Raw genomic sequence first — 24,096 nt, 5'->3', positions numbered from 1 at the left:
GTTCACAAACCAGACATAGAGAGCACCGGCCTGGAGATCTGCGGTGATGGAGGGCAAAGCTGTAGAGACGACCGTCGACTCGAGTGCCGAAAGGAGGACAGCCAGGCATAGAGGAGGAAAGATGGCCCAGAACCTCCAGCCGCGGGGGCCTTGGAGTGGTGCCTCTACCGATTCCGTCGGAGAGCTTTCATGAACAGATCTATTACCATCCGGTGTTGTCGTCCGGATCTGCGGGTCTATGCCAACTTCAGTTTTTGGGCCCAGTGCCATGCTTGGCTGTTGCAATGTTGTTGACTACGCGGAAGAGAGCTTCTTCAGTTCTTGTATTCTTGTATGTTCGTGACAGGTTGGAAGGACTTGCGCACCTATGAATAAATGTAGTATCTGAGAGTGTCATGCAGCTGCGCCGCAACTGGCAGTGCTGAGTAAAACCTATAGTACATAACGACACGTGGGTACTGCATCACATTTAGGCGGTGACCGAAGGGGAAGCTCCTGCTACATAGACCCTAGCGTTGACTCAATCGGCTATGGCAATCGTGCAGCTTACTATTTTTATTTCAAGTTGTGCACTATTTTTAATAGATGTTAGAACTAGTCCAATTACAGTAATATATTATTATCTTGACTAAATTATGACCGTGCACATTGTAAACATTCGATAAAGCCGAAAGTTGCTAACATAGGGCGTGTTTTCATCCGATGGGGAGAAATCACGCTTCAGCCGCCTCCACCATGTCTGCTAGTTCGCCCAACCCCTCAGTACAGACTTCCATCAGCAATTTAATAGGTAACATGACACCAAATTCCTTCTTGATCTCAGCCTGCAACTGTGCTAGCAACAACGAATTACCCCCAACCGCAAAGAAATCGGTGTGGGAATGTATAGCATCAGAGTTCTTCTTCTTGCCTTGTCCATTTGGTACTTGGCGCTGGCGGGCGGAAACTGCTTCAGCTGGCAAGATGGCCAACCAAATGTTTTTGAGCCGCTCTTCGGTTTCAGTAAGATCTTCGGTGGTTACAGAATCAAGATCCTCAACATCTCCGAGCCTATTGTCCTCATCGTCCATCCCAAGCGGAAGTGTGGCAATAGCTTTGCGATCGCGTTTGCCATGAATTGTCATGGGAAGAGAATCGACAGGAATCAACATGGCAGGCTTCATGTACATAGCTAGGGGAAGCTTCAAGAGTAACTCCTCGAGAAAGGAGTCGATATCAAGATCCGAGGCTGCAAACATGGGTGAGAGGACTACGTGGCCGACGAGGAACTGCGGTTCTCCACGCAATGAAACCGCAACTTCGGACAGTTTACCATTGGCGGTAGTAAAGATGGTGCTCTCAATATCACCCAAGTCAATGCGAAGTCCTCGAAGCTTAATGAGAGTATCGCCGTCGACTCGACCCTCGAAGATGAAGCTCCCGTCAGCTTGCAACCGTGCTCGGTCACCAGTGCGAAACAATGTGTACCACCCTTGAGCCTGGAACTCAGAAGAGCCATACCGATCGGGAATGAAGCGTTCCCTACTCAACTTTTCGTTTTCGAGGTAACCGGTAGCAACACCACCGCCCCCGATAAGCAACTCACCCGAAACCCCAGCTGCTACCGGATCTAGATTATCATCAACAACACAAAGAGAATAGTTCGGCAAGGGAAACCCAATCGAAGTTATTTGGTTGCCAATTTGTTCTGTTTGGCTATGGAGAGGATCATCTTGATAGAGGACTTCCACCAGTGTAGCCGCGATCGTGGCCTCTGCTGGACCATATACATTGAAAACACGGAGCTGAGGAAGTGAGATATTTCGAAATTCCTGTCGCAGAGCCTCGATGAATGGTTCCCCGCCGCAGGAAGCGTACTTCCACGAGGTATTCTGAGACAGAAACTCTGCTCCATACCGAATGATCGCAAGGTTTTCAGAAGATGTGCCTATGAAATAACTGATTTTCTCGGCCTGAAGCAATTTGGCGAGCGCAACAGGGTCTCCTCGTTGGGTTTTGCTTGCGACATACACAGTACCTCCTGTGCTAATACCCATAAAGATCTGAGCCAAGGAAATATCGAACGAGTAGGCGCTATGTTGCAGAACAACCTCTCGATCGCTAAGCCTCATAGCCACAACATGGGACTCAATAGCACAGCGAAGACTGGCGTGGGTCAAGGTGATACCCTTGGGCGTACCAGTTGAGCCACTCGTGAATAGTATTACAGCAGGGGAGTCCGCGCGAGAATTGTTCATTGAAGTGTGTTCAGTCGAATCTAATGGCGTAGCAGCATGAACGGCGGAGATATTTACGACTTTATCTGGCGTAAACTCGAGATTCTTGACATCTGCTAGAGTTGCATTGTGCACCAAAATTATCGCCGCATTCGAGATTGATACAATAATTTTCAGCCGTGATATGGGATTTCGTAGATCGAGTGGCACATAGATTGCTGCAACACGCATGATTGCCAAGACGGAGCAGACCCAATCGACCGAGGGTTCTTGGAAAATAGCCACCCTATCACCGGGACAGAGACCCTGTTTGAGTAGCTCTTGGGCGATGTTGTTGGATCGCCTCTCCAATTCAGCATAGGTAAGGCTGTCGTTGGAATCCTTCACAGCTACATCGAAACCTCGAGACTGTGCCATTATATCCACCCGATGTAGCAATGTCTCGGGCCACTCAGAGGGAATTACTTCGCCTTCGGACTACCATGTTAGCATGTCATATACTATAATCGTAGAGAGATTTTACTCACCTCTTCCCAGATCTAAAGCACTTTGAATATCCTGCGGGTGGTACGCGGTAAAATCTTCAATGACTTTGTCTGGTTGAAGCGTCAGGGACTCGAGTAGGTGGCTGTAACTTCTCTGAATCATTTCTGCATCAGATTCAGAATAGAGCGACGCCTGCAGCATAAACACAATTTGAGTCTTCCCATCTACACCCTCGCCGATATCCAGCCCCAAATCATAGGCGGCCTTAGTCAACTGGACGTCATGACTTCGACCCTGAAGGTCTGCAAAAGACCCCTTCTCGACCCGCGCAGAGCGGTAGTTTGCAAAAACTTGGAAGAGTGGCGCGTATTTTGCTGATCTTGGGACGTGCAATTCCTTGAGGAGGGCATCGAAAGGTAATTGAGAATTTGCCATGGCATTGTAAGCCGTTGTCCTTGTAACTTTCACTGCTTCCGAAAATAGCTGCTCTCTATTCCGTTGGAAGCGAAGTGGGAGGAAGTTCAGGTAAAGTCCGATCACGCCAGCGTCCTTCTCGTCCACCCGATTGGCATCCGCGATTCCGATGCAGAAATCATCAATTCCAAGTAACTTCGTGAGAAGAACCTGGAGAACCGTTACGTAGACGTGAAATGGAGACGATTGCAAGCTCTGAGCTACTTTCCGCACTCTTGCAGTGGTTGCTGCATTAATCACAAGCTCGACTTGGCTGTAATCATATTGGCTAAGATTCTTTCGAGATGTTGTCCTAGACATGGGGAAAAGAGGCAGTACTGGAGGAAGCTCTTGGAACTGAGTCTTCCAATAGGCAATTTCGGCTGACAGATCCCCGTTTTGTAGAGCATCATGCTCCATTTGAGAGTGTTCTCGAAATTGTCGAATGCACGGACTGAGAGACTCTCCGCAGTAGAGCTTTTCAAGCTCAGGCAGAAAAACTTGCTGGAAGCTGTATCCGTCCATGGTAAGATGATGGTAACCGAAGAGGAGATAGTTGGATGTTGATGATTCTTGCAGAAGAAGCATCTTCATGGTATCACCATGATGCAAATCATATATGTGATTCTTGAGCTGCGTGAATTCGGTATCAACATCTTCCTTGCCAGATATCGCCTTGTGCTCAAGAACAAGGCGGGATTTAACCATGATTCCTTGCATTGGCCTTGAGCCCTGAACAAAATAACAGGTGCGTAACGCTTCATGTCTTTCGCCCATTGTAAGTACGGCAGCTTTGAGATCAGGCATACGTAGCGGGCCGATGAAGTGGTAGTAGAACGAGACATTGAGAGCCTTTGACCCGTCTAAAGATGAGTGCACAAACCAGAACCGGGACTTTCAAAACCCTAGAATTAGCTTGTTTTCAAGAAGGAAGGGGATTATTCTATGATCTGAGTGTGATAGGAGATTCGAGCTCTCACCTGCGCCTGGGACAGAGGTCCAGACCATTCGCACAGGGGAAGGTCTGATTGCTGTACCGGCGGACTTTCAACCATGACAAAGGAACTTTCTGCGGTTCCCCCTGAAGTCGACTGACTATCAAGGCCACACGAGTCCAAAGAAGGTTGTGGAACCTCGTTAGTTGGGAATTTCATACTTGGTGGCTGACGATGACACATCTTTTCCACGGCGTTAGATGCTAACTCCAATGCCGAGGACCCTCCAAGAACATCTAGAACAGAAATGCTGAACGAAACCTCTTTTGCGAACCACGACCTGATATCCAGTGCGACAAGAGAATCAACTCCCAATTCAATCAATGGCACATCCTCTAATCCAAGCCGGTCATCTTCTGAGAATCGAAGAGCCTGGCAAAGATAGGCAATGAAAGCCGAAAGGAGATATTTTACTGCTGCTTCTTTCGTGTCTGTTGTCAGAATCTTCTGCTTGATTGTGGAATCCTCCTTCACGGTCACTGGTCTCTTTGGTGGCAATGGGAAGGTTTGTGGCAATTTCGCCACAACAGCCTGCGATGCGAAAGTAACACCTTCTAACCGAGCGACAATTTGTGATGTGTTTCTGGTTATGAGCTCCGAACTACCCCGGATGATTCCCCTTTCACACTGGGAAATGCCCAAGGTTTTCATTCTGGTTCCAACCGACGTTGACAGAGATGGGTTTACTGCGATGTAGTCAATTTTTGTCGGAATATGGCTACTTGGCATCCATTGCTGATCACTCATTGTAAGCCATAAAGTAGCTACCACCGAATGTATCATTCCTTCGAGCATGGCAGGATGGAAAGAATAATCTTCGCGAAGCAGTTCCGGGTTCAACGAATCCAAGCTTCCCGCGCAGCCAGATGGTGTCCGTTTCAACCCAGACAACAGCTGTCTCACTCCATCTGTTCCCTGGTAGAAATCTTTAAAAGAATAATAGAATTCGTCCACATCCACATGAGACGGTGTATCACTCAGTCCAACAGCTTCAGGATTACAAACCAACTGAGTCGACATTCCCAGCATGACCCTTACGGTCCCTCTTGCCACGAGTTTTAACAGATCTGTGGAAGCGTCATCGTCACTAGAAGCGTAAATCTTGAACCCCGCTGCAATGTAAGAGCTGCTAACTGATTTTGCCAGTGCCATAGAGACCAGAGTTTCGACCTGAGAATCCTCACGTTCAAATACCACCGGCCGGAGGATTTCAATGTCTTCTATAGTCAATAATCCTATTTGTCGACCAGCTGCCAGGGCCAGGGAAGCTTCCAATGCCATTGAGATGTAAGTGGCTATAGGAAACATTTTCCTTCGTTTTCCCATCGAATTACTACTATTGTGACTAAAGAACCATGAAACCGAGCTCGCTTTCAGCACGTTCGTCCAGCGGTGGTCGTCTTCCGTGCTTTCTGGGCTCTTCACCCCTAGAAGGGAGTGGGACTTGCCTGCACATGTGCGAAAGAAGCGATGTCTCCGCGACTCGCTCCAGAGCTGCCGATTATGTTCCCACGGATAGGTGGGGAGTGTTTTCAGAATTTTGCTTGGCATTGGCTTTCGGTCAAAACCGCCATCGGTATTCAAGAGACGAGTGTATGCGTCTAGATTTACCGATGACGATGAGCTTATAGAGCACCAAACAAACCCGAGGGTGTCTGAAATAGATTCCAATTCATCTTTGTCGTTCTGAAGAACACCCATATAGGGAAAGGCTGGCGGGCGGCCTAAATCTGGGAGGGTTGAAGAAGAAGACAGAATGTCAGAAACAGCTCCTTTCAGCATAGTAACAGCCCCGATTTCAATACCTAGATTGCACGCCTTTTCTGAATCCATGATTTGGGATACAGCCTGAGAGAAGTGTACTGTTTTCAGTAGATTCTCGGTCCAGTAAGTAGCTGCCAGTTGATGGCTATTCGAATCCTTGATTCTTCCCCATCCCTCGACACTAGAGTACCAGACGGGTGCCCCTTCTGCAGGGGAATGAACTCGGATATCATGAGAGGTAAGACATTCGCGATACAGGTCTGCACATCGAGCCATTTGCTGAGAGTGGTATCCGACGTTTACTCGCAATGGTCGTGATGAATGGCCCGTTTTCGTTAAGATATTGCTTGCTACCGAGATGGCCTCAGCATCACCAGAGATTGTCACGGATGATGGAGAGCTGATAGCCGCAATGCTGACTCGTCCTGACAGCTCAGGAAGTTTAGTTAAAGTATCTGCATCTTTAGCCGTGATATGGGCAGTAATCATGGCTCCCGTGAGACCGTCAGCTGTAATGATGGACTGGACACATAGGCCACGGTAGTAAGCGATTCGAATTGCGTCTGAAGCGTCAAGGAAACCCGCGGTGTATGCCGCTGCAATTTCCCCAGATGAATGTCCTACAACGGCTTGGAATTCCACACCAACGTGCCGCAATAGGTCGACCAACACGATCTGAAGAGCGGCCTGTAAGGGCTGTGATATATCTGGTCGCTGGAAATCGGATGTTTGTCCCTCGTCTTGCAGTTTAGCGATGAGAGACCACGTAGGACGATCTTTCTCGGGCAGGTCTGCCAGAATCCCTTCGAGAAAGTCGAATTTGCGACGCAGGAACGGTATCTTGAGCAGCATCTTCCCCATAGCAGGTCTATGGGCACCCTGTCCAGTGAAGACTCCTAGAATCTTCGCTTGTCGAGAAGAGGAGTTTGTGCGTACCCCAAATATGGTGGGTGAATCGACTTTCACTGAAGCCAATCTCTCGTATATTTTGGAAGATAGCTGCTTGATAGTAGAAGCTGAGAAGTATGTCCGAATGGCCAGCTTTGATCGTCGAGAATGCAAGACGTGTGACAACTCCTGAAGGTTTGCCGTGGGATGATCATCGAGCCATTGCGCGTAAGATTGTAGCAACGTAGCCAGTGATTGTTCAGAGTTGCTTGAAAAGACAAATGGTAGTACCACAGTGCCCTGAAGCTCTAGAGATGCTTCTTGAGCCGCCGTAGGAGGAGGGATATATTGTTCGAGAATGGCATGCACATTTGTGCCCCCAAACCCAAAGCTGTTCACACTCGCTCTTCTCGGCTCACCAAGCTCCAGCTCTGGCCAAGGAGTCAACTGGGTTGGAATTTTGAGTTGAGAGCAAAACGGCTGCACATCTGGGTGAAGGGATTCAAGCCCAAAATTAGGCGGGATGCAGGCATTCTGGATGGAAAGCGAGGCTTTTAGAAGACCTGCAATACCTGCACAGCCTTCCGAATGACCCATTACAGTTTTCAAAGATCCGACATACAGCGGCTGTGACTTTACAAGGTGCTCTGAAGCAGTCTCTGAGCCAAAGAAGGCTGTTTGGATCGCCTCCGCTTCTTTGATATCTCCAACGGTTCCAGTACCGTGTGCCTCAAAGTACTGGCACCTATCTTTCTCGTTCTTGCAGTCTAACCCAGCCCGTCGGTACGTCTTCTCGATCAGAGCTAGTTGTGCCTGGGCATTCGGCATTGTGATACCTGGCGTACGGCCGTCTTGATTGACCCCCGTTTCCCGAATCACACATTCGACGTAATCTCCATCTCGGATGGCATGACGGAGAGGCTTCATCACAATGGCAGCTATGCCTTCTCCTCGAGCGTACCCATCCGCTCTTCGATCCCACATATGACATCTTCCTGTAGGAGAGAGCATATTCAAGTTACTCGCCTCAATGAAGCGCTCCGGATCCAGCAAAAGGTTAGCCCCGCTGGCAATTGCCAGCTCGGCCTCTCCACTGCGTAAGGCCTGAACAGCGAGATGGACCGCGACCAGGCTGGACGAGCAAGCAGTATCAATGGTCATGGACGGGCCACGCCAGTCAAAGAAGTAGGAAACACGGTTTGAGATCATATTGTTGTGAGTGCTTGTCGCCGCATAGCGTGGGATGTTCTGATGGTCGTGAGTGGTGATATTTGTGTAGTCGGATGCGGTAAGGCCTGTATATACGGCCGTGGACGAGCCTTGGAGGCCGGTAATGCTTTGACCGGCGGATTCGAGTGCTTCGTAAACGCATTCCAGGAGTAAGCGATGCTGAGGATCAATCGTTTCTGCTTCTGCTGGAGGGATATTGAAGAAGTGGTGGTCGAAGTGTTGATGGTCTTCCGAGAGGAAATAGCCTTGCTTGGACTGAATTATGGTCCGGAATGATTGGTGGTCAAACCGACTTGGTGGAATGTCTTGTCGAAGGTCATGGGGTGTACGAAGAAGCCCCCAGAGCTTAGATGGTGATGAGGCTCCCCCAGGAAAACGACAACCGGTGCCGATGATGGCGATAGGTTCACCGTTCGGGAACTCATGATGCCGGTCCATTGTGAGCTCGAGTTTGAGATTGAGGTTATAAAAAGGTGTTCTGTAGAGGGTCTATTTTTATTCCTCTCACCAAGCTGAAGCTGCTGCTGTACTTGGAGTGAGACAGCCGCAACAGCTTCTCGTTAAAGTAAGCAAGCCTGCCTCCTCTAGTCCAGTCACTTGGTGTTTGTCGGATAATATGAACCAATCCTGTACGGCTACAGGAGTACTATGGGAATAGTTCCTAACTACAGTACTGTCGTTTACAGGAATGCCCTTAATACAGGAAAACTTGGCTATATAGGTAGCTTAGGTCTCTTACTTAGTTAGAAGAATTAGACATAATTCAACTAGTACTCTGTACTATATATGTGATACAATGGTGCTACGAATTGAAGTCTAACTAACAGTGTTGCGGTTCGAATAATTCTACACAACGCAATCGACCAGTTCAAGCTCCATGGCGTGCACAGTCCCTGAAATGTAGGCTTACGACCGGTGTAGGGTATGGTAAGTCATATTCAGAATTGATTGTGATTAGGCTGCACAACGGGTACCCGCAGAACGGATAATCGATCTGATGGATAAGGTTTACCACGGGTTATCTGTTTGCAGGGCGGATTATTCCAAAATTCCGATGGATAACCTACGGGTTATTTGAAGGTATCTGTAGGTATCTGCGGATTATCTATAGGTTGGTGGATAGATGGATTATTTGCGGGTTATTTGCAAATAATCTATAGATGGATGAATATTCGTTCATTTTTTTGAAGCTATTTTCAGATTATTATAGGATCCGAATTTAAAATTAAAGGGCCAAACTCAAAAATCATAATATTTATACTAATTTTTATATTAATTATAAAATCATATTAATATTATATATATTTTATTAAAAATAGTTCGAAGAAATTTTTGAGTAGGGGATCAGTACAAAAATTTCTTTTAGATATTTTATAATAAATAACTTTTTGATAATCAACTGTTCGATATTCAATATAAGATTTTGATAATTTATATAAAAGAAATACAAATTTTAAAAACTTTAATAAAATTTTAAAAACTTTATTATAAAATTTTTTTTTACTTTAATTGTTCTGAAACTCTTATAAAGTTGTAATTTTTCTCTATGTAACTATACTCAAATAGAAAATATATAAAATATTATATTACAACGGCTATCATCAAGCGCCGCGTCACATGATTAACTTAGACTAACATGACCTTAAGTCATATTATAGACCGCTCAGGACTATATAGTGATTTTAATTAATTATAGATACAAAGATTGATATAATTAGAATAGATTTCCTTTGTAAGAACTTTGTACTCAAGATCAATTATTTAATATAGTCTATTATTAATTACAAATTGTAATTATTTATTATTTGTTATTTGTTACGTGACGGTTGTTACCCACTAGTGGCTCACGTGCACTAGCCCTGTATATAAAGACCTTCTTACTTAGAATCTTCTTAGTTCTTTAGTTTTAGATTCTAAGTGATTGAATTGACTCCGTTTACGACTTTTCCGTCACATTATTTAAGTTCTTATTTAATATTTAATTATAAAGTATCTTAAAAGTTTAAAGCATTTCTATATAATCTAAATAACAAATCTTATAATATATTATTACAAAATATATAATATCTCTCATATACTTATACAAAAATTAATATAATAATTAATTGAAAATTTTCACATTAAATATCAGAATGTTGCTTCTATAGGGGAATCCCGTATCATCGGCCTCCAAGAAGATATATTCGTAGTATAGTGATTATCGCATACTAATCTCGAGTCATTTGAACATGTGTTCTGGTGTCTGAAGGATCCTGGTATACCAATGGTGGGAGGAAAACAATGGATTACCCGCGAGTTGCGGGTTATCTCTGCGCAGCCTAATTGTGATACGGGCATGGAAAGTCTCTCGACCTGAACTGACTCGGTTGGTCAGATCACTACGTACATGGAAATACCTACCCTAAATAAAATTACTCGATTAGATCACCTAGGTATAATCTGAAAATTGAAACTAATTAAGAATACTAAGAAGCGTTTAGTCCCACCTAACCTAAACCGGGTTAGTTAGGGACTAACCCCTGTCCAAATACAACTATATATTTAAACTGGTTGCGATAAAGTTTAGCGGCGCAAATTAGTGGGCGTGCAGGATCTGCTTGATTGGGCAGGAGGGGGAAGCCAGGAGAAACAAATCGTGCAGATCACTGATGGAGATGCCGCGTAACAACCATGCCAACAGTCAAGTACTCTGGATCCACACTCCCCTGCTCTTCCCCACATGCTTTTGTTACAGCACAGCACTTCAGCCACAAATACTACCTAAGTACAGTCGGACCGGTACAGGATCATCACAGTAGTGTAGTTTAGGTTCTAGATGATTATTATTGTGGCTAATTAGGTACCCTTGTCTAAACACCCGTCCATCCTTCGCACCAGCTTTCGTGATACATCTTGAGGTCAGCACTTCCTGTCACGGAGTTTACGTCAAGATAGCTAGTAAAATCCGGAGGATCCTGCGGGTTCGCCGCTGCTTCGACATCCTTCAGGGTCCAGCCATTCCCAAAGTATGCAAATCGATTGCCGGACGGATTCTGATAGGTATACTCGTAATCTTCCCATCGAGGGTCTCGTCGAACGATGTTCGCGTGCCACGCGCTACCGGGCCAGAAAGCCTATGGCAGGGGTAATATCGTCAGCTCTTATGTTTCCAGTTTCACTTACAATTTCAGGACACGAGGGACCTGCGGTCATTGAATTGTACGAGACACGACTCACCATGTTGCGCCCGCCGGGGACTCCACCATTGTACCAGGATCGACACGACTCGCTCATGACGGTCCGAGGGAAATAAGCCTCGCAGACCGCTCGGAAATCAGCTGCCGCTGCCGCCGTTGGAGTGATGGTTCGAATGCGTTGCATGCTGACTTTCCGCAGCACTTTGGCCAGGTGCGCAATCTGCGTTTCGATAGTATGAATCAAAGGCCCTGGATGGCCAGTAGAATTAGGCCCGAGAATGAAAAAAAGATTTGGGACACTGGGGGCAGCTATGCCTAGGTACGTATCCGGGAATCCAATGGAGCCATCAGATCTCCACGCCTGCTGGAGGTCGAATCCTTCTCGAGCGAGAATCGAAAAGGTTGGTGCGAAGGACGTGTCGGATCCAGTGCAGCACACAATAGCATCATAGTCGCGGTGAACCCCGTTTTGAGTGGCGAGCCCAGTTTTGGTGGCGTTGGTGATAGAGGTGGTGATGTATTCAACGTTATCTTTTGCCAGGGCTTCCAAGTATCCAGGTGCGGGAGTCAGTCGACGACAATTAGGTGAAAAGTCTGGAACTATGGCATGGAGAAGATCGGTTCGACTGCCTAGACGCTCGGCCATCAGTTTCTGGAACGCGAATTTGGCATTCTGGCTCATGGGTTGGTCCTTGATGAGGATACTGTAGCGAGCAAAGGTCATATTCTCCATACGTTTGCGGTACTGAATATACTCCGCTGTGCTGATAGGAGGAGCTTCCCGCTTCTCGGTCAGTTTCCCATCTCCACCGAAAGATGGAGCGACCCAAGTGCGGCTGCGGACATAGTGGTCGAGTTGATGAGCTACTTTCTGCAACTGAGGTAGGATTTGGAGACCAGATGAGCCGTTGCCAATGACAGCAAGTCGCTTCCCTTTCGCATCGAAAGATGGATCCCAACCTCCGGTGTGCATCACAACACCTTCAAAATCTTTCAATCCTGGAATGTCAGGAAGCACAGGGGTACTGAACAGTCCGGTCGCAGTGATAAGGATATGTGCCTCATCTTCGAAAGTCTCCTCGCCTTTGCTTCCGTAAACTTTCCATGTAGCGGTTTTTTCGCACCACTGTGCTCGCTCCACTGAGGTATTGTAGTTGATTAACTTCTCAACATCATATTGCATGGCCAGACTCTTCCAGTACTCTTGAATCTCATCCCCAGAAGGATAGTTTGAGGTCCATGCTGTAGATGGAGCAAATGTGCTTTGGTAGACATCTGCTGGAATGTCGCATTTGACCCCCGGATACACATTTGTATGCCATACACCACCCTAGACTATCATATCAGCACACATCTTGTATATATACCAACTATGAGGGGAGAACTTCACTCACGAGATCTGAATTGCGCTCCAGAATTCGAAGTTGTAGCCCAGGAACTTTGATGGGCAGCAGAATGCCAGCCAGAATGCCAGAGATACCTCCTCCGACCACTATGACTTTGATGGACGATATTTCATCTAGTGGATGCTCTTCTAATTGAAAAGATGAGGAGCATCCTCTATTTACGGCTGGAATCGAATTTGAGTTGGGTATTCCTTCTGCGTGAGGAGTCATGATGACGAATTGTCGTTTTCGGTCTGAAGTTGATTTTGGTTGACGAGATTGATAGTATTTATATGTTATAGAAAGAGCAATATATATTTATATTTCGGTACCTGAAGCGAGCTAAGTCGTAAATCAGCGATGGTTTTTTTTGACAGCCTGGGAGCGGTTTCGCTTAATTCTGCTGACCTACGCCATGGGTCGTGTAGTAATCCTCTTGATCATCACGCCGGTGAAGCCATTTTTGGTACAACAGAAACTTTGAGTACTACACCCATATCAAATTATACATAGTTTAAGAACAATAAAGATAAAGTTTGGTAATTATTTGATAAGGAAATGGTGAAATAGGTGGCGACTATATACACTTCTGGAGGTACAATGGGAGAAATAGGTCCGCCGACACGCAATTCATGGGGGGGACTACTGTGCGTATTGCTTCTCGTTCTCTATCAATCTCAAAAATAATTAACTACCAACAACATTCACAATCTTCCGCACTCCTTCCTCAGCTCAGATGATCCCGCATGCTCAGCTCAAGTATCATATCAACCAGCCGTCTCACATCAGCCTTTTGTACCATGACCTCGTGTGGCCCCTCCCATCGAAGCACTTCAGAACAGGTGGGATCAAAGAATTCCGTCAACAGTTGCTTGCACTCTTCAAGGACATGATCCGAGCTACCATGCACATGTATAGTCGGCATTTGGATTCTCGCATCGAGAGGGGGAGATTCTATATGTAGCATGGTAGCCGCCATGAGAACACAGAAACCCAACCTAGGTATTACTGCTGCTGCTCCGTCATCATTCTGGAGTCGATGCAGAATGTCCGCAATGACAGTGGCCCCTTCCGAAAATCCAAGAATGCCAACGAAGGGAGCCCCGTCGGGGTTGTTCAGCACTTGCTGAATTACTTTCCATGCTTTGTTGGCATCGGTGTCGGTCCAGCGAAAGTACGGGCCTGCACCCTCAAATACAGGGAGGATACCTGGGCCTGGTGTTGACTCGATGGGAGCGTCGAGAAAGATCAGCCTGAAGTGATGCTGAAGGGCTTTTTGTAGGGCTCGGGTTTGGATGCGAAAGATGGCTCCTGATGACCCAGCACCGTGGAGGCAGAGAACACGTGGGAGGTGGCGGTTGTTGGGTTTTGTTGATCTCTTTATTACTCGGGATGCCATGATTTTTCCTGAGTAGCCAATCTTCTTCAGGGCGTCTGATGATCAAGTTTTCGGGCTACAGTGAGGGTTTGCGATCAGTGTAAGTACTCATATTCATTTTTTTCTTCTTCTTACGTCTAGGCTGCGCAAAGGGTACCCGCTTGGCGGATAATCGATCTGGTACGGGTGAATGGATATTTGCTTATTTTTTTTGGAAGTTATTCTCAGATTATTGATCGGAATTTAAAATCGTAATATTATATTAAGTTTTATACTAATTATAAAGTTATACTAGTATTGTATATATTTTATTTTAATTTACAAATAAACGGATACTTATAGATATCTATAGGTATTCGTCAATAGGGCGGATTGTTTTAAAATCCCAATACTGGTGCTGCCAGTAAATATATGGCTATCCACTTCTAAGCACATACCACATAATGGTAAACTACAAGATAGTGGCGCATATTTAAGTGGGCAGCAATATGCTTTCTGGCAGCACGAGTACTTGTGCGGCCAGAAAGTATGTCACACATGCACTATATTCCTATTACAGTTTAAACAGTAGTGAGGAAATTCTCCGAGACCTTGAGATAGTTTAGTTTTTGTTTATTTATACTTTATATGTGACGCCTCACACCTCCGGGTCACGTGGCATGCCCCGTTTGTATTTAATCATAGGAAAACTCTCTACTCTTGTTTTCCTTCTTCTTTTCTCCTTAGCTTAGTATTTTCTAATACAAGATACTTTACCCAGTATTCTTGAGTGTGACATTATATAGTAAGGTCAATCTCTGAAGCGAGCAAACTTAAAAAATTTGATTACGTATTTTTCTGTAGATTTTTAAAATGGAATTATAAAAACGAATGATCCTACTGAGTCAACTACCCCTTTTTTGAGGTTTAATGCTTAAAATCTAAACTGGAATAGGAATATAAGTGGATGTGTTTTATACTTTCTGGCAGCACGAGTAGGTAATCCGCGGAGTGGGTTATAGCTTTTGTGGGTAATCTGTAGGGTGGATTATCTGCGGTATCTGCGGGTTATTTCTGCATAGTCTACTTACATCTGACACTCGTATGGATATTTACATGGGTCTAGGAGTGCGCCACATATTCATGCGAGTGTCGATTAGACTTAAGAAAAAAGTAAATATTCTAAATCCACCCCCATCATTGCTAGTTCTACATACGGGGCCGTAGCCGTAGCGTCGATCATGCGGCGTAAAAACCTACCTGCCTATCTACTCTGTTTAGTGCTTATCTTATCCTGTGTTTTACCGAATACGAAACTAGCCATCGAGTACCTATCTATGTACCCCTCAGGCGCATATGTCCAAAATCCCTCATTCCCCATCCATCTCGTACGTAGTTCGAAGAAGAGCGCAACAATGGCTGCGGTTCCAGATGTCACGAGCCTCAATGACAACGAAGTCTCAGAGCACTCACCGTTGCTTGCCTCCTCCCCTGCAGTCCTCACTTCCGTGAGCGCTAGTGACCACTACCACCGCCACCATAGGTACCGAGACATGAAGGAAGTGAGATACATTTTTCGCCTCGGCCTTTTGATTATCTTTTTAGTCGCTAGCTCGCAGTTCCTCCTCATAGCGCCAATCACACAACTGAAGGAGCTAGCCATTTGCAAATCCTATTACAGGGCACGCTGGGAGCCACTGAGCAATTGCAAGGCCGAACCCATTCAGAGCGCGTTGGCGTCATTGATAGGCTGGCAGCAGCTTCTGGATTGTTTCCCAGGTGCGTGAGCAGCAGTACTGTCTTTGACCAACGAGCCTAGGGCCTCCCATTTAGTAGGCACTCAATCTAATGATTATCTCCCAGCCATTCTTCTAGGCATCTTCTATGGCTCCCTTGCCGACCACTATGGCCGTCGTCTGGTTCTGGTATTGTCATTATTAGGGATGTCATTTGGTGCTATATGGATTCAGGTTGTTTGTGAGTTTCTCTCTCGCCTTTCCCACAAATACTTTCACCGCGCCTTGGCTAATGATGCATGCTCCATTGGTCAGTATTCTGGTCGGAGAAGCTGCCAATCGAATTGACTTGGATTTCCGCCGCTTTCTACTTGGTAGGAGGAGGTCAGGTGGTTGGGGGTTCCATGATTTTTGTAGTCGTTTCAGATATCTCAAGCGATGAAGAGAGGTATGAGTCAATTCCTAGTTGGAGGATACATGTCCCTTGACTTACCTGATTCTATCTGCTAGAGCTTCAAATTTCTTTCAACTCAATGCCATGGCACTGATAGCAGAGATCTTCCTCTCCCCACTGAGCTCCTCTCTCATGCAGAGTAATCCTTGGCTACCAGCTCTTTTAGGCCTAGCAGCTATTCTCGCCAGCGTTTTGGTGGTTCTCGTTGCGCTTCCTCAGATGATTCCTCCCCACGATTCGCGACAATTTCCCGTCTTACAGCCAGAGGAAAGCTCCCAGATCGATTTCGATGCAGAAAAACGGTTTTGGAAAGACGCTATAACAAATATCAGCTCCCGATTGAAGGACCTGCATGTTGTGTTTGCATCGTATCAACTCCTCCTACTTGTAGTAGTCTTCTGCGTTGGAACTCTCTATCGCTCTTCAACCGAATTTTTGTTACAATATGTTTCCAGAAGATATGAATGGACGATCTCGGACGCAGGAATTTTGCTTTCATACCGCGCCACTGTGAATATTGTCCTTCTCATAGGAATCTTGCCCGGACTCAGCTTTCTCATACTGCGATACGGAAAAACTAGCGCGCAGACCAAAGATCTATGGCTCCTTCGAGCAAGTACCTTTTCCATGGCCTTGGGCTCCTTTGCTATCGGACTAGCCCCTAACGCTATATTTGTGGTCATCGGTACTTATCCCCCTCCCATCTTCCACTAGCCAGTTGCCTGCTAATGTCTGAAATTGCAGGCATCACGTTATTTGCTCTCGGCCATGGGTTCACCCCTATTCTCCTGAGTCTGGCTTCTACTCTCGTTGATTCAGCTCATGTTGGGATGCTGTACAATGTGCTTGCCGTGAGTGAGACTATCGGTAGCTTAATCAATGGGCCGTTACTATCTATTAGCCTCCGTGCTGGCATGAAGGCTGGTGGTTCTCTTACCGGATTGCCTTTCATCGCTGCAGGTGTCATCCTGTTGTTGGCTTCATTGGCGGTGTTCTTACTTCGACTGCCGGCACGCGGGCGCGTTGTGCTGGTGACATGATGACAAAAATTTGGTATATACTTACCTATCACCTATTGCGCTGTACCTTGGCTATACAGATGCGCCTTTTGTGCTCATTTTCCATTTGTCTGCTTTGACACAGCGAATTTTCCATGATCCTCGCATCACAACGAAGTGAGTTTACAGATGTCGGGGGGTCGGGCCGCGCAGGGTTGGATGCTTTCTTCTTAATAGCCTTACATAATGAATTCTAGTGCCGCCCTAAGGGGTACGGCGTATCCGTAATCTTTTTACTACGTACTTGTGTTTCAATGTGCTCCCATATGGTTCCTAAGCTGCTTGTCGCATGTTGTTGGATTAGTTCATACACGTGCATGCTAATGTGAGTTCTGCATATTTATGAAATTTTAATCTTCTTACGGTTGCGGATGACTTAATGCCTGATACCTGAGGTGTCTAAACAACTACCGAGTATTTTTTGACACCCAACCTATGTAGGTTGAATGATTACATGCGCCGCATTTTCGAAGCAGCGTGATCTATCATGGCCTCGCATTTGGAAGTGCTGAGTAAACGCTATTATTTGGTCACAAGCAAGATACGAAAGTGTAGCATGCACAAAGACACGAGCATAGGAACGGGCACATAGACAGGGAGAGAGACAGGTAATAATGAACGTCCAATCTTGAGAGCATCATCCTACTAATCGCACTTTGATTCAAAGGTTTTAAAGAGTGTTATAAAGTAGAGTCCAACAAGTCCCATAACCACCTCCGCTAAAAGTCCAATTCACAGTCCCACGCCTAGTATCTTCTTTCATTCCCACAAAAGCTCATCTCCATCATCAAGTCATAACAGCATCATCATACCGCTCGAAGCTAAGGACAGCCGTTTGAGCAGGTGTAGTTGATTTACTCAGAAGCAACGTACTTCTCAGTCCATTCAACGTCACGAGCCTCTGGCTTGACGTACTTCTCAGTCCATTCGACATCACGGGCCTCGACTGCTGGCTTGACATACTTCTCAGTCCATTCAACGTCACGAGCCTCGACTGCTGGCTTGACGTACTTCTCAGTCCATTCGACGTCACGAGCCTCGACTGCTGGCTTGACGTACTTCTCAGTCCATTCGACATCACGAGCCTCGACTGCTGGCTTGACGTACTTCTCAGTCCATTCGACATCACGGGCCTCGACTGCTGGCTTGACATACTTCTCAGTCCATTCAACGTCACGAGCCTCTGGCTTGACGTACTTCTCAGTCCACTCGACATCACGAGCCGCGACTGCTGGCTTGACATACTTCTCAGTCCATACAACATCATCACGAGCCTCGACTGCTGGCTTGACGTATTTTTCGGTCCAGACGACATCATCACGAGCCTCGACTGCTGGCTTGACGTACTTCTCAGTCCATACAACGTCATCACGAGCCTCGACTGCTGGCTTGACGTATTTTTCGGTCCAGACGACATCATCACGAGCCTCGACTGCTGGCTTGACGTATTTTTCGGTCCAGACGACATCATCACGAGCCTCGACTGCTGGCTTGACGTATTTTTCGGTCCAGACGACATCATCACGAGCCTCGACTGCTGGCTTGACGTACTTCTCAGTCCATACAACGTCATCACGAGCCTCGACTGCTGGCTTGACGTATTTTTCAGTCCACTCGACATCTCGTTTGAGAGGGCTAGCCATGGTGGCGGCAACGAGTCCGAAGACAGTGACGACGGTAGCGGTCTTCATTTTGAGGCAAAGTGTTTTTTGTTGGAGAAGAGGTCTGAAGATAAAGAAGTTGAAATTTGGGAAGTAATTTGAGGCAAGCTTTTAATGATGACTCTGAATGATAGTGAAGATATCAAACATTTAAGGAAAAATGAGCTGCTTTTAAACTTCGAGCACAAGGACAGTTAGTTTGCTAACTGCCGAGTTAGACTGCACAACGGGTACCTGCGGGGCGAATAATCGATTTGATAGATAATCCACGAATCATCTGTTTACGCAACGAGGTCAAAAGTGATATCACTAGTTGTTGAACGAGGTATCAAAAGTTAAAAGTTTGTTATATCTCAACTATTAATTATTATTAAATGAGATGTCGAAAGTTAAAAAGTTGTTATTCAGAGTGTTTGATAAAATTAATAGAAATATTATGATTTTGAATTTGTATCTTTAATTAAATTCAGATCTTGTAATAATTTGGAAATAACTTAAAAAAATTAATAAATATTTATTTATTTGTGGATTATTTATAAGTAATCTTCAAGTAATTAATCAATTTATGAATAACTTATCAACTCGAAAAATAATCTATTTGTTTATTAATCTATAGATAATTTGTAAATATTTATAAATACTCTTAAATAATCTATAAATTATCTATTGGATTTTAAAATAATTCGTTTACAATTAATACTTTAAACTAGTATAGATCTAGAGAACAATTAATAAAATAATCTTTTAGTATTTATAAATATATTTTAGTTTTTAAACGATTCAAATATTTAATTATTATTTAATAATATTGAATAATTCTTTTATAATTTGATATTCAAAAATGAATTAAAATTTTAATAAAAAATTATATTTTGTTTTTAATTATTATTTTATTATTCTTATCTATTTATTTAATATATGATTAAAAGATTATATATCAAATTGAAAAAATTTGAAATATAGTATAATTCAGATTCTTAAAATCTATATAACATTTAAAAAAGAAATTGTTATATTTCAATTACTAACAATTATTAAACGAGGTATTGAAAGTTAAAAAATTGTTATTTTGAATATTTATTATAATTTTTATATTAATTATGAAATTATATTAATATTATATATATTTAATATAATCTATAAATAAACAAATATTTGTAAGTATTTATAAATACTCATTAATAAAACAAATTATTTTAAAATCCTAATAGATAATCTGTAAAGTGGGTTATAATTCTTGTAAACAATTTATGGGGCAGATTATCCGTAGGTACCTGCAGGTTGCAGGTTATTTCTGCACAGCTTATGCTGAGTTGGCGAAGCTTCGTCTCCAACCCCTACTGCTTCATTCCACTTTCTCAACGCTACCGATTTCGGAATATACTTTTTTGCATATTGTAGATCAGTGGCGTACTGAAAAAAATATGAGCTGTACGTACATTGATCCATAAATCGCCTGTAACCTTAATGTACATCCTTGGATTAGGGTTATTGAAATAGAGTTTGCTGAGATAATGCTACCTCTCCAGCCGCCCGCATTAGCGCTTAGAAGCACAACAACTACCTTGTACCGCATTAGGTAAAGCTTATCATTTCAAGCTGTACCTTCTGAAACCACAAGACCGATATCCTTACTCCACTGCATGAATAATGCTTATCTTGTTCATGATTTTACTTGTCAACAGTGAAGATCATCCAGAGTCTTTTGCGCAGAGACAAATCGGCTTAACCGATTTACCTCCGTAAAAGGAACCTCCCTTTGAAACTCCAGTACTGACTTGAGTCAATATTGCGCTAACCCGCATGGTAATAAGTAGCTAGTTGTTAACTGACTTGAGTCAATATTGTGCTGACCCGCGGCTAACTAAAGAACCCATCCTAAAAACAACTTCGAATCTGAAGTCGTTCAACCCTCATTTCTTTCCTTCAATTTCTCCCGATCAACTCGTTCTCCTACGCTAAACTCTCACATAGAAGATGGCTCCATGGAATTCAAGCAAAAGAATGGCAGCGGAAGAGAAGAAAGCTTTCAGCCCGTTGTCGCAAAACTCGTCAATGGACGAACAGACTTCTCCCTTCCTTGACAGTCCTACAGCCGAGGAAATGGATCACACCTACCAGCGAGAGCCAGCTTCAATTCCACGTTGGGCTTTGTGTTTGAATACTGGGCTATTTGTTGCTTCTATAGCCCTTTTCTTTGGGTCGGTGGTCATGCATTCGCTTGGCCCAACGGACCGAGAGTGCTCTACGAGAATGGCTGCATACTGTAAGTATATGGTGAAGTTATTGATTGTTGAGGTTTTGCTGAAGAAATTGCTAAATTGTACTTTCCAAATAGCACCGGTCATGGATGCCGTTGAATATGAATGGGTCACTTTCGAAAACGAGTTCTCTACGGCGCCTACGAAATACCGAGGAAAGCCGAATGCTGGACTTGAACAGGCATGGACGGATTTGTGGAAATGTAAGTCCAGTCCTCGCTGAAAATTTATTTTTGAATAGCAGTCCTGCACAGTGGATATGTCACAAAGATACTGGCAAAGGACAGCTCTGACTCGTGTACAGATGGGGCATTTCCGGTTCCTATTAATAAAATCGAGGCTCTGAATCAGTCAAAGGACATCGACTGGCGTCGTGTCAATCCGGGGGTGCCTGATAGTCCTACTGTCGGCTTACTGGAGGGGTTCCATCAAATCCATTGCCTGGTATGTATGTCTGGATCATTTCAGATCTAGTTGGCTAAGTTAGTGTTTCAGAATCTCATTCGACAATACACCTACAAAGATGACTGGGACTACAGCAACGAGTCGTCCTGGCACGGTGGACCAGAAATGGTGCGTTGGCACGTCGATCATTGCATCGAGACATTGCGGATGAATTTGATGTGCACTGCGGATGTTACTCCGTACCTCATTTGGAACGATCCGGATGGCTTCGATGGTGAAAGTCCCAGCTTCAACACTTTACACAAATGTCGGAAGTGGGAGCCTATTGTGGACTGGGTGAAGGAGCACGTGGTTTTTAATGGCACGGCGCAGCAGATGGCCAAGGAACAGGACAAGGCGAAAGGAATGGCCGGCCACTCTGGACATCATGAGGATAGCCATAGCCATAGCCATAGTATATTCTAAGTTTAGGTTTCCTTGTATATAGAAAATCCGTAGTATGTCTCCTTACATAACTGAATGAGAAATATATTCTTACACGACTGAATGAGAAATATATTCTTACACAACTGAATGAGAAAAATATTCTTACATAACTGAATGAGAAATATATTTTCTGAGTGGACAGCAGAGCAAGCATGTTTCTAGCATACACATTCACATTCATGTTTGGCTTTCTGAAATTAGGAGCGAAATGAATTGCAATTGAATTTAGGCTTAAGTTTTGACACAGCAAGATGATCTAAAGATTGAAATTCTGTCCCTCCGCCCCAATTCCGTGGCTAAATCTGTCTAGCACATATGAAATTCCACCTTCACCCTCGTATTCACGTCGGTCCATGGATGCTCAAACTTCGTCCGCAGTGCATCTGAACAATGATGAACATGTTCGTAAGAGAGATCTCGATTAGTCAACAAAACCCCCGAGCCTGACTGTGAACGAGTGAATTTCCTCCATGTAAAGGCACAGTGCTCAATGTGTTGACCCCACGTCGAATATAGATTTCTCTCCCCCGCCAAGGCCACAGAGATGTCCACCTGCTCGCCTTCGTCGTACTTGTCGGTATAGTACTCCCAGTCTCGAAGATTCAGCCATTCCTCTTGCAAGACTGGATCGAAGCACGGTGCGGGAACCCATGCATAGGTATGGATTTGAAACTTGCAACCCATTGCTCTCGCCTCATCGGGGCTATCACCGCAATGGAGAATGTTGATAGACGATGTACCCGATTTCTGAGAGTCTCCTCCTTTGCTGAGTTCAAGACTTCCGTCATACGAGGATTGCGAGTTCGCTCTTCGTGCCTGACTAAGAAGGGCGATAACAACCAAGCTCCATAGCAACGATGTAACAAGAACTCCCAGGAGGACGAAAAGAAGGATCTGAGTGCGGTTCTTCTTGGTCATCTGTTTTGGAAATCGGGTCTGAGGTTTTGCTTCAGCTTCAGAATCGGAGTCGGACATCAGAGGCTCAGAGAGCCCATCTTGTTTGGTAGATTGATTCATTCTAATGTTGGGTGCTCTTGGATTTTTGCACTAGAAGGGCTAGGACTTTGAAGGAACTGTATGCCACTCGGAATCGAAAAGATTCATGATCACTACTACGATGGGAGAGCATTTAACCCCTCTTCCTCGCCATTCCGCCATCGGCCGGAAAAACATCCTTTGTTCATGCAGTATGTACATCTCAAGGTCTTACCTACTGTTAGGCTGCGCAACGGGTACTCGCGGGGCAGGTTATCGATCTAATGGATAATCCGTGGGTTATTTGTTTGCGGAGTATGTTATTGAGAAATATAAATGAATATTTGTAGATTAATTGTGGATTATCTGTAGATTATTCATCAATCTATAAATTATTTATGAATTATAGATTCCTTGTTTAAAATTTGAAATTATACTTGAATTATTATATAATCCAAATTTAAATTTATAATATTCATATTAATTTTTATGTTAATTATAAAATTATATTAATACTATATCAATATTTATATAATTAATCTTGTAATCTATAAATAATTTATTAACCTATAATTAAATAGATTATTTGTGAATAATCCGCAAATAACCTATATAGATCGGATTATTTTAAAATTGCAATGAGTAATTTGCAAAATGAATAATAGTTTTGATAAATAACTCACATGGCAGATTATCCACAGGTACCCGCAGATTGCGGATTATTTCTGTGCAGTCTGCCTATTGTTCTAATTGCACGGTTCAGGAAGGGACTATCATGCAGATCGTACATCCTTCAAGGAATTCTACCTTACTCGTATTCACACTCTGATGCCACCTTCCGCTTCGAAGACAACAATCGCTTGACTCAATAATTTTTCTGGGGTGAGGGGGAAACGCAAAGCGCGCGTTGTTGCTCATCAAGTGTGTTTCGTGCCATCATGGCAAATTGACAAGAACCCTACTTGATAAGCTGGGCAGGTACTAAACGAAAGCTTGATGAAAGCTTGATTGGTTTTCTTGGCGAGATCAACTCAAAGTTTATTTATGCATGTCAGATCGTGCTATGGGGCCGAATCTCGCGCCATTTTGTGGCAAGTGGGAAAGTGAGTT

The 24,096-nt window shown here is 44.3% G+C and overlaps 7 protein-coding genes across 7 annotated transcripts; 2 read left to right on the top strand and 5 right to left on the bottom strand.

Annotated features, from left to right (window-relative positions):
- Positions 1-713: 713 nt before the first annotated feature.
- On the bottom strand, positions 714-8,470 carry SS1G_13641 (hypothetical protein; the record flags this gene model as incomplete). The annotated part of the gene is made up of 4 exons (XM_001585352.1): positions 714-2,686; positions 2,744-4,018; positions 4,312-5,237; positions 5,796-8,470. The coding sequence occupies 4 exons, from the start codon at positions 8,468-8,470 to the stop codon at positions 714-716; spliced, it is 6,849 nt and encodes a 2,282-aa protein (XP_001585402.1).
- A 2,411-nt stretch (positions 8,471-10,881) lies between these two features.
- On the bottom strand, positions 10,882-12,824 carry SS1G_13640 (hypothetical protein; the record flags this gene model as incomplete). The annotated part of the gene is made up of 3 exons (XM_001585351.1): positions 10,882-11,145; positions 11,195-12,538; positions 12,603-12,824. The coding sequence occupies 3 exons, from the start codon at positions 12,822-12,824 to the stop codon at positions 10,882-10,884; spliced, it is 1,830 nt and encodes a 609-aa protein (XP_001585401.1).
- A 163-nt stretch (positions 12,825-12,987) lies between these two features.
- Positions 12,988-13,992, bottom strand: SS1G_13639 (hypothetical protein; the record flags this gene model as incomplete). Its single annotated transcript, XM_001585350.1, has 2 exons — positions 12,988-13,080; positions 13,378-13,992. 2 exons carry the CDS (start codon positions 13,990-13,992, stop codon positions 12,988-12,990), a joined length of 708 nt encoding a protein of 235 aa, XP_001585400.1.
- Positions 13,993-15,365: 1,373 nt separating this feature from the next.
- SS1G_13638 (hypothetical protein) lies at positions 15,366-17,679 on the top strand (the record flags this gene model as incomplete). The annotated part of the gene is made up of 7 exons (XM_001585349.1): positions 15,366-15,729; positions 15,826-15,927; positions 16,002-16,134; positions 16,722-16,825; positions 16,885-16,991; positions 17,284-17,315; positions 17,640-17,679. 7 exons carry the CDS (start codon positions 15,366-15,368, stop codon positions 17,677-17,679), a joined length of 882 nt encoding a protein of 293 aa, XP_001585399.1.
- Positions 17,680-18,052: 373 nt separating this feature from the next.
- On the bottom strand, positions 18,053-18,889 carry SS1G_13637 (hypothetical protein; the record flags this gene model as incomplete). The annotated part of the gene is made up of 1 exon (XM_001585348.1): positions 18,053-18,889. One exon carries the CDS (start codon positions 18,887-18,889, stop codon positions 18,053-18,055), a length of 837 nt encoding a protein of 278 aa, XP_001585398.1.
- A 1,974-nt stretch (positions 18,890-20,863) lies between these two features.
- On the top strand, positions 20,864-21,990 carry SS1G_13636 (hypothetical protein; the record flags this gene model as incomplete). Its single annotated transcript, XM_001585347.1, has 4 exons — positions 20,864-21,125; positions 21,198-21,323; positions 21,425-21,564; positions 21,616-21,990. 4 exons carry the CDS (start codon positions 20,864-20,866, stop codon positions 21,988-21,990), a joined length of 903 nt encoding a protein of 300 aa, XP_001585397.1.
- A 327-nt stretch (positions 21,991-22,317) lies between these two features.
- On the bottom strand, positions 22,318-22,986 carry SS1G_13635 (predicted protein; the record flags this gene model as incomplete). The annotated part of the gene is made up of 1 exon (XM_001585346.1): positions 22,318-22,986. One exon carries the CDS (start codon positions 22,984-22,986, stop codon positions 22,318-22,320), a length of 669 nt encoding a protein of 222 aa, XP_001585396.1.
- Between the last annotated feature and the right edge of the window lie 1,110 nt (positions 22,987-24,096).

The sequence above is a fragment of the Sclerotinia sclerotiorum genome, genomic scaffold (assembly GCF_000146945.2).
Source record: "Sclerotinia sclerotiorum 1980 UF-70 scaffold_26 genomic scaffold, whole genome shotgun sequence".
Lineage (NCBI taxonomy): Eukaryota > Fungi > Ascomycota > Leotiomycetes > Helotiales > Sclerotiniaceae > Sclerotinia > Sclerotinia sclerotiorum.
This window is presented reverse-complemented; position numbering and strand designations above follow the sequence as displayed.